Source organism: Bison bison, unplaced genomic scaffold (genome assembly GCF_000754665.1).
Source record: "Bison bison bison isolate TAMUID 2011002044 unplaced genomic scaffold, Bison_UMD1.0 scf7180017864235, whole genome shotgun sequence".
In the NCBI taxonomy this organism is placed as follows: Eukaryota; Metazoa; Chordata; class Mammalia; order Artiodactyla; family Bovidae; genus Bison; species Bison bison.
The window spans coordinates 5,751,764-5,762,085 of NW_011494807.1; the positions used below are offsets into that span (position 1 = coordinate 5,751,764).

A 10,322-nucleotide genomic window follows, 5' to 3' on the forward strand; every position below is an offset into this window, starting at 1 on the left:
ATTTATAAAGTAAGTCTGACGTGGATATGAAAAGGCAACAATAGTATCTCACAGAAAGAAAATGTTAAAGTGACATGTCTTAAAAATAATAAAGTAGCATTTTATGAAAAATATATTTTATACTGCTTCAGTTTTAAAATTTAAATTAGGTAGAATTTATAATTTCTCAGTCACACTACCACATTTTAAGTGCTCAATAGCCACATGTGAACAGCACAGGTCTAGAAGAAAGCACGGAGAAGAGTCTTGTGAGAGTTTGGCTGTTACTCCGAATTTGATCCAGAATGGCTACTCTGATTTATGTTGATAAGGAAAATGGAGAACCAGGCATCCATATGGCTCCTAAGGATGGGCTGAAGCTGGGGTCTGTGCCTTCAGTCAAAGCTTTGGATGGGAGATCTCAGGTTTCAACACCATGTGTTGGCAAAATGTTTGATGCTCCACCAGCTTTACCAAAAACTGTGAGAAAGGCTTTGGGAACTGTCAACAGAGCTACAGAAAAATCAGTTAAGATGAATGGGCCGCTCAAACAGAAACAGACAACTTCCTCTACCAAAAAGATTACTGAGAAGACTGTTAAAGCAAAAAGTTCGGTTCCTGCCTCAGATGACACCTATCCAGAAATAGAAAAATTATTTCCCTTCAATCCATTAGGTTTTGAGCGTTTTGACCTGCCTGAGGAGCACCAGATCACCCACCTCCCCTTGAATGGAGTTCCTCTCATGATCTTTGATGAGGAGAGGAAGCTTGAGCAGCTATTACATGCGGGCTCCCCTTCGCCTCTGAAAATGCCTCCTCTGCTGTGGGAGTCTAATCTGTTTCAGTCTCCCTCCAGCATTCTGTCGACTCTGGATGTTGAATTGCCACCCGTTTCCTGTGACTTAGATATTTAAATTTCTTAGCACTTTATAGTTTGGGTATGTAGTAATGGTTTGTATTAATAAAGCAATTCTTTGTTTAACAGGAAAAAAAAAAAGAAAGAAAGAAAGCACGGAGACTAGATTGCCTCATCTATGCCTCCTCTCAGTTGTGTTATGGTGGTAGTCATGGTGGGCAGATGGGAAAGGAAAGATCCCAGAGCTGTTTCTCAAGCTCTAATTCATGATTTCTGATAAATAAGAGACAGGAATCATAGTTTTTTGCCATAAAAGGAATGACTGAGTTAAGGTCTTGTTGACTGGATTTCTTTCTTCTAAGCGCTTTCCAATGCCTAATGTGTTTCTAGACTATTCTTAATGAGAGAAGTGCTGTTGTTATGTTATCTTCACGTGATTAGGCAACAAAAACGGGCTTATCAACAACCAGTCACTGCATGGATTTAGCAGGTTACTTACCCTCTCTCAGCATCAGTTTGCTTTTGTGTAAAATTATTAAACACTTGTCTTACTCACTATGCAGGACTGTATATGTATGAGGTGATAATGCTCTGTAAACATTCAAGTGCTCTAAGTATTGCTCTAATTCTGGCAGTAACACTGTACCAAGATAGGTTTTGCTCTCATGGTTACTTTTCTAACAAGACCTGAAGTCCCTTTCTAACTTATCTTAAAAAAAAAAAAAAAATCAATTAATTGCATGTTTTAACTAACCAGAAAAGTGGGGAAACATTAATATGAGAAACTTCAGATAAAACAAATTTTAATATCATGTCAAATTTCCTATAGGTATCCTTTCATCTTTCTTTTTAAAGACAATAATATGCTGTTCATAGAATAAAAGTCTTACCATGTATTCCATTCTCCTTCCTCACCCTGAGCGGTAACAATTATTATGAAGTTAGTGACTATTCTGCCAATGAAGAGTGTCAGGCTTTCATGAGGCAACACAGCATGCATGGCCTTGAAGAGCACAGATTCTGGAGTCAGTTCAACACACTTTTCTGTGTTACTTAGGGCAAGTTATTAAACTTCTTGGTTTCCTCATCTGAAAAAATGGATAAGATGATAGAGTCTAATGCATATGGATACTACGAGGATAAAACACATGTAAGTGTTTTTAAAGGCCTCTTTGTGACCCCGTGGACTGTAGCCCACCAGGCTCCTCTGTCCATGGGATTTTCCAGGCAAGAATACTGGAATGGGTTGCCATTTCCTTCTCCAGGGGATCTCCCCGACCCAGGGATCGAACCCAGGTCTCCCACATTGCAGGCAGACGCTTTAACCTCTGATCCACCAGGGAAGCCCTTATGTAAAAAACTAGCTATCATTAATATTGGTACACATGTCTGTATATATGTTATATAAAAGGGAACAACATTTATTTCTCAGTCAACATTATGTCTCTGCCATGCACCCATGTAGATGTCTTCAAAGAGAAGGATTAAAATTGCCTTTTTTTTTTTAACATTCCTCTGAATGTTTGTATCACAGTTTATTCATTCTCCATTGAGAGAAATTTCTACTGTTTCTACTTTTTTGTTATTACATCCAGATAATTTTTACACACATTTCCTGGTATAAATGTACACATTTATCCATCTTGTACCATAGGGATTCATGCCATCCCAGACATAAAGAGCAAGCCATGGTTAAAGCGAAATGACTTTCTGTATATTTAGATCTTCGGCCCATAACTAGATGATGAGCTCCTTGAGGCAAAAGTGATGGGTAAACAGTAGATCCTTAGTAAGCTAGCAAGACCCTGGTAGAGTGAGTTCAGGCATGTAGCGATGACAACTGTTTCAGAAGCAAAGCACACAATGCTGAAAGGCCATTAGAGAAAGTTAGCAAGGGAGGAGTTTTAAAAATAGAGTCTAGTAGTGAAACTCATACTGATATGCTGCTTATCTTGGCCTTTTAAAATGCAGATTTGATTCTCCATCTCATAAAGAAAGGGATATTACTCAAGCTTTCAGGATGACTTGGAGCTGGCAAGCCTCAGCACTCTAAAGAAAGAGGGGACGGGGGTTGGGGTCGGGGGCAGAAAAAGGAGACTCTCTGTCAAGCCCCAGTGATATCCAGTCATTCCACATACCCACCGCTTGGACTGATTCCATCTGCCTAAAATGCTCTTTCTCCTTCCTCCCCAGAAAACCTATAAATATTTTACCATGTTCTCTCAAACAAGGAGCCTCGATTCAGGTGTCTTCATGTCACACTGCACTTTTCATAGTATTAGTTAAATGTGGAAGTAATTCCTCATCTAGAACTGATAGAAGAGCTCCTATTAAGCCAACTTCCCTATCAAGAATTATTAGAAGAGTCACATAAAAACCAACCAAACAAAAAGGCTTTCAGGGTAAATACCCCAAAGAGAAGGAAACTCCTTAGGTCAACATGACATTTTGCAATGCTTTTCCCTTTAGAGCATTTGCAAATTTATAGGTAATAAAATTTTGCAGAAAAGTAAGGAGATTATAAATACAAAATTTAGGCTATTGGTTACCCTAGAGGGGAAGGCAGGTTATGATAGAGCACAAAAGGATTTTTTAAGAAGCAGACAGTATTCTGTTTTTTAAACTGGATTGTGGTTCCATAGCCAATAAATTTATTACTTTTCTTCAAATTTCTATATATATAAATATGACACATAAACATACATATATGATATATCACATTCTCTTGAATGTACATTTACCATAAAGAAAAAAAGAAACTCCAATCAAACAGCTCTTATCTACAGAGAGTATATTTCAGCCCCAAGCGTGATTTTGTACTTCAGCAATTTCCTCTGAGAGCTGCTAGAAAGCCTGCTCCTCTCATCCATCTCTAGTAACTTCTGCTATTCCCAGGTGGTAATAACAATCTCCAGGGCTGGGAGCTTCATGTTTCTGACTGTAGAGTTCTCATCCTTAAAAACCTATTATTCAGAAACAAGAGTATTAAAGCTGGGTGCATGTCCTCACTCCAGGAGAAGTTAAAAAAGACAATGAGGACAGCAATGATTAGGTAAGGGAACAGAAGAAAGTGTGAGAAATCAGTCTGTTTATAGCCTCACTGGTATATACAAATTCTCACACATGTATACCTTTGTACATGGACACATATAAGAGTGTATACACACATACTGGACTGTAGGTATGACAATCAGGAAGAAGAAAAAAGAATAGAGTAAAATGAGATTAGGACGAGTGTGGAGATGGGAACTGAGTTCATGAAAAGACAGTCTGTAGGTTACAGATAGCACATGAAGTGTATGGGTGAACAAGAACAGGAGGGGAATAAAAAGTAAAAGAAGAAAGAAATCATGTAATCAGTGAAAGTAATGCCACTTTAGCAAGGAAAAACCATACAGAATGCATTTTGATTGGAAATGAGGATAGGGTAGCTGTGATCTACACTACAAGGTTCAGGTTGCTTTCAGATTTCTAAGCAGAGATATTCTTTCATGTTTTGTCTTACAAAATCTATGAAGAATGGCCTTGGGAGAAAAGTCTTATCACAAGGCAACTGACTTTTAACTGGGCACACACATTTGCAGTCTCTATGCTTCCTTATACTTAGAAATGTCTCTTAATAGTAGGCTTCCCTGGTGGCTGAGATGGTAAAGACTCTCCAGCAATGCAGGGTCCCTGGGTCGGGAAGATCCCCTGGAGAAGGAAATGGCAACTCACTCCAGTAATCTTGCCTGGAGAATTCCATGGATAGAGGAGCCTCGAAGGCTACAGTCCATGGGGTTGCAAAGAGTCAGGCATGACTGAGCAACTATCACACGCTTCCTTTAATGCAATATGGCTTAATATGCAATGCCTTTCACTAAAAAGATAAGAAACTTCAAGTGCAAACACATGGCAGAGTCATGGAAATCAACTCGAACAATTGTCAAAAAAGAATAGTTGTTCTTAAACAAATGCGTAGAAAGAAACATTATATCTAATATTCCAAATATTTATCATCAGTCTCTAGGTAATTTGATTGACAGTATAGATATTATTCTTGGAGGAAATATTATCATGGGTTAAGAAATATAATAAAAACTACACATACTCTTTTTTTTCTCTTAACATAATGGGAGGAGGGAGTCAAAGTGTAAATAATACTGAGGATAATATGAAATACAACATTAAAATAGTATGAGAGGTAGACAGGAAAGCAATGAGATTTTCTGATCATAGTAAAAATATAAGCACCTATAAAGCATATAAAGTATCTACATACACAATAAATAAATGCACATGTGCATACAGAGGAGTTTAACATCTAATTTCTAAATAAAGAGAGGTCCACATCAGAAAATCATTCTCATTATATTTGCCCCATCAGACCTTTCTGGTATTTTCTATCTGCAGAATTTATTATTACAAATTATCATATATACTTTCTCTTTGTTTTCTTATATACCTTAGGCAAGGTCAAAGAACTAGCACTGCCTACTAATTGAATAGTTCCTGATTTTATTAGTGATTTCAAGAGATATTATAATTTTTTAGCAATTGAAAACATAATTTACATTTGCTTTCAGTTTTAAAAATGTTTAAAATACTCGCATGTAATTCCTTAGACAGGAAAACAATCATGTCATTTAATTGTAAAGACAAAGAGAGCCTGTGGCATTCACTAAACCATTGTCCCATCCTAATCAAGCAGCAATTCCAACAGCTAGTTCCAAACTATATCCTGCATCCATGTGATCCATCTATTTCTCTTCACATAGACTGCCACTGGGCTAATTCAGGACAGATTTTCTCTAGCCAGATGTGATGCAAAAGCCACTAAAGAGTCTTCCTGTTTTTTTTTTTCCCTGCCACCTTTCAAAATTCAAATTTGAATACTTTATGTATCTTATAAATTATTTATATTTTCTATAAAATATTAAAAAAAACTATAGCATCAAATAAATCTTAAAATATAAATCAGATCTTAACACTCATCTGTTCCATAAAACTTCCAGTGGTTATTCCCTGCATTTAGAATATTGTCCAAATGCCCTTCTACGGTTCATGAGACTTTTTATGATCCAATGTGTGTGTGTGCTTGCTGCTACTGCTGCTAAGTCGCGTTAGTCGTGTCCTACTCTGTGCGACCCTACAGATGGCAGCCCACCAGGCTCCCCATCCCTGGGATTCTCCAGGCAAGAACACTGGAGTGGGTTGCCATTTCCTTCTCCAATGCATGAAAGTGAAAAGTGAAAGTGAAGTCACTCAGTTGTGTCCGGCTCCTAGCGACCCCATGGACTGCAGCCTACCAGGCTCCTCCGTCCATGGGATTCTCCAGGCAAGAGTACTGGAGTGGGGTGCCATTGTGTGTGCTTAGTCGTGTCTAACTCTTTGTGACCACATGGACTATATATAGCCTACCAGGTTCCTCTGTCCATGCGGATTCTCCAGGCAAGGATACTGGAGTGGGTTGCCATGCCCTCCTCCAGGGGATCTTTCCAACCAAAGGATAGAACCCTGGTTTCCCACATTGCAGGCGGATTCTTTACAGTCTGAGACACCCGGGAAGCTCCTGTGTCTTTCTGCAAGCTTATTTCATCCTACCCCTCTCTGCCTGAACTGCTCTGACAATACTAGCTTCTTTTCCATTCTATCAAATCCTTTCCCACCTGAAGACATTTTCAGTGTGTCTGAAGACAATAATCATCTACTTTTCCATGCCTACTGCGTTCTTTCCTAAAGGTATGGACTTGAACTTTATCACCTTCATGCTGTCTTCCCTGACCCCAGGGCAGTTTCTTTCATTCAACCCTGTCCTGTCATTAGGGGAAGCATGCAGACTGAACCCACCCACCCTGGCCAGGCACCAAAGTAACCATTTGCATGAAGTTTTAGGACAGGAGGTCCTGGTAAGGAACACGGAACTAATAAGCCACCACCAACTGGGAGAGTTCAGGAAAGGTCAAAAAGGGACACCACTTGTCTAACCATCTCCCAGAATCCTTCTTGCTGGCATCCATCTTGGCTGAACAAAGCGTGCACCACCAGGAAGGACTCTGAGTCAGAATGCTTGGCTAAAGACAACCCAAACTAATCCCAATCACCACAAAACCCGGGCCTGTGAGCCACGCAGCAGAGCAGTCCTCCTGGGTTCCCTTACCCTACGGCTCTTTGCCCAGGTGCCCCTTCCCAATAAAATCTCTTGTGTTGTCAGCACATGTGTCTCCTCAGAGAATTCATTTCTGAGTGTTAGACAAGAGCCCACCTTCAGGCCCTGGAAGGGGTCCCCCTTCCAGCAACACTATCACATTAATCCTTCTATTACCACTCACACTTCACAATCCGTAACAATCTAAATGTATCCATTTTGCCTTTAGTTTGCTAATGCCATAAACAGTGAAATGAAAATTCTATAAAGGAGGCCTTTTATATATCTTGTTCATCATTGTATCACAGGTATCTAGCTCAATATCTGCCATAAACATGCATTTAACAAATATTTGCTAAATGAATGAACAATTAAATTTGGTTTATTTCTCTTTCTCCTCAGTATCTTAATGCTACACTTAAAACTCTAAGGACGTTCAACTGAAGTTTCCTTATCATAGTCTGCAGTTCCATGTATCAGCTACTTCCAAATCTCCCTCTAAATTCATCTATCATCTACGCTTTACTCACAATATTTCAACTGCACTGGCCCTGGTCTTCCTGGAACCATATTAGTAATCTATTGCCAAATAACAAATCAACCCCCAAGAGAGTGACTTAACAGTAAGCATTTGTTATACCAATGTCTGCTGGTCAGAAATTTGAGGTGACTTCCCTAGGTGATTATGGTCTGAGAACTCTAATGGTGGTGTGGCTACCTGGGGTTGTACTGACTTTACTTCTAAGTCTTGACTTGGCCTGGAAGACCCTCTAGTGGAGCTGCTGCTGCTGCTGCTGCTAAGTCGCTTCAGTCGTGTTCGACTCTGTGCGACCCCATAGACGGCAGCCCACCAAGCTCCTCTGTCTCTGGGATTCTTCAGGCAAAAACGGAGTGGGTTGCCATTTCCTTCTTCAATGCATGAAAGTGAAAAGTGAAAGTGAAGTTGCTCAGTCATGTCCGACTCTTAGCGACCCCATGGACTGCAGCCTACCAGGCTCCTCCGTCCATGGGATTTTCCAGGCAACAGTACTGGAGTGGGTGTAATTGCCTTCTCTGCTAGTGGAGCTACTGGCAGCAAACCTCTCAGTTTCTCATTGATTATTACTTTTTAAAATACATTTTATTTATTTATTTTTGGCTGTGCTGGGTCTTTGTTGCTGTGTGGGCTTTTCTCTACATTCAGAAAGTGCAGGCTACTCTTTAGTTGTGGTGTGCAGGCTTTTTTTTTTTTGGTGGCTTCTCTTCTTGGGGAGCACAGGCTCTAGGTCACACAGGCTTCAGTAGTTGTGGCACATGAGCTCAGTAGTTGCAGCTCTCTGGCTTTAGAGCACAGGGCCAATAGTTGTGGTACACAGGCTTAGTTGTTCTGAGGCATGTGGGATCCTCCTGGGTCAGGGATCAACCCCAGGTTTCCTGCACTGGCAGGAAGATTCTTCACCACTCAACCACCAGAAAAGCCCCTCTTGTTGATTATTAGTAGAAGAACACCTCAAGAACAGGGATTTTTGAGGAATTCTCATGTGATGGCAGAGCAAGTGAGGAAAGAGAACCAGATAAACACTACATGGCTTTTACAAACTAGCCTCAGTAAATTATACTCTATCATTTCGAAAATATCCTAGTGATTGGTCAGTGATTGGTCATGGGGTTATATAGATCATCTGTTTTCAATGAAGGATTCTGTTTCCAAAATGGAGCCACATAAAATGACATTCTTTCAGCTGAGCAGCTTTTGAAAGGCCTCACCTATTTCTACATGAATGAAGGATACATGCTGGAGAACGAAGGCATAGAAGGCATGTCACAAACTAACAGAGACTGCACAGGCATAATGACGTGGGCATGGCAAAGAGCCAACACTTCAAAACATATGAGAAGGCCACCTTGTAGAGTCTTGTTTCTCAAGATGAATGTTAAGCCACCCAGGGATCAAACCCAGGTCTCCCACATTGCAAGCAGTTTCCTTACCATCTGAGCCACCGGGGAAGCCCCAATAGGAAATGCAAAGAAAATCAAAATACTACAAATTAGCACACTGCATAGCTGTGTGCTAATATCAAGGACCTACCAAAGAAGATCAACAGAACCGATAATACAAGTGTGAGAGAGTTAAAAACCGTCTACCTGTTTCGTAACCTGTATTTTTGTCAGATAATTTTATCAACCCAGAGACCGATTTTTTTTGTTGTTGTTTTAGTCAGGATGTTTTGAATGTGTCACAGAAATATAACAAAAAACTAGATAAAGTACATCATACTTTTTTTTTTTTTGACTCTTGTAGTTGGAAGCTCCCCACTTTAAAAAATAAATAAATCATAAAACCTGTCAGGAAATAGAGGCTTGGAGATTTCAACTTGAGACTTCAAGTCATACGTTGGTTATATCTATCTGTGTTTCTTCTCCATTTGATTCTGTTTCTTTTTGAGGACTATTGCTCTAACTTTTCCCTTCTTCAATTCCCCATTACTTCTTCTTAGAGAATTTTTTCTCAGATTCCCTGTGACTTAGATAATAGGCCAGATGATACTCCCACACACAATTTCCTTCCCCGCCTCCCTCCAGTATCAGTTATAACACTCAACCAACTATATTTCATCTTGAAAATTTGAAACTGATATTCTGTTAATGTCTGTTGAGTATTGAACTTGCAAGTCACGAGGCTGCAGAGAGGTCATTTTCAGCCCAAACTGAGAAAAAGCAAAAAAAAAAAAAAAGTCAGCATACACTAGAAGAGATAATTAAAGAGAATAATTCTGCTTCTTCTAGTTATGGTGAATTAACTTGAAGCATACCAATCTTCATAATAAAAACAATTGCAAAAACTGAGCAGAATATGAGAGCAATCTCTTTGAAATGCTATTGAGCTATTAAAACTGCCAGTGTCTAATGGGTCAACATCTCTGGGAGAAGACAAACTCATTGAGCTAAACATGACATTTCATACTGCTTTTTGCCTCAAACCATTTGCTGATTCACAAGCAGCGTTGCCTGACGCACTAATAAATCAAGCAGAAAGAGTTGAATAAGGGGTATGGAAGCTGAATAAGCCTTCAGGAGTCACGCGGACCTGGAGAGAAAAATTTTGATATTCAGGGATAGCAAAGTAGCTCAAGTTTGAGGGAATAATGTTTTGAAGAGAAGGGAAGCACAGAGAAGGAATCCTGGCAGTATGCGCTCCCTTTCCCGGAAGGATTTGTCATTCATAAACCAAACAGACTGAGAGTCTGGGGAACCAAGCAGGAAACAGTTGCTAAAAGGCTGAAATCCTAAGTCTAGTTACTGTGCTGGAAGATAAAATTTGCAGCTAGGAGCCTACCAAAGTCAAAAGACCATAGTAAACAGCCCAACCTTCTGTTGAGA

At 39.8% G+C, this 10,322-nt stretch overlaps 1 protein-coding gene across 1 annotated transcript; it reads left to right on the top strand.

Moving 5' to 3' along the window:
• The first annotated feature begins 284 nt into the window (after positions 1 to 284).
• On the top strand, positions 285 to 893 carry LOC104993177 (securin-like). The gene has a single exon (XM_010846310.1). The coding sequence runs from the start codon at positions 285 to 287 to the stop codon at positions 891 to 893; it is 609 nt and encodes a 202-aa protein (XP_010844612.1).
• Positions 894 to 10,322: the final 9,429 nt, after the last annotated feature.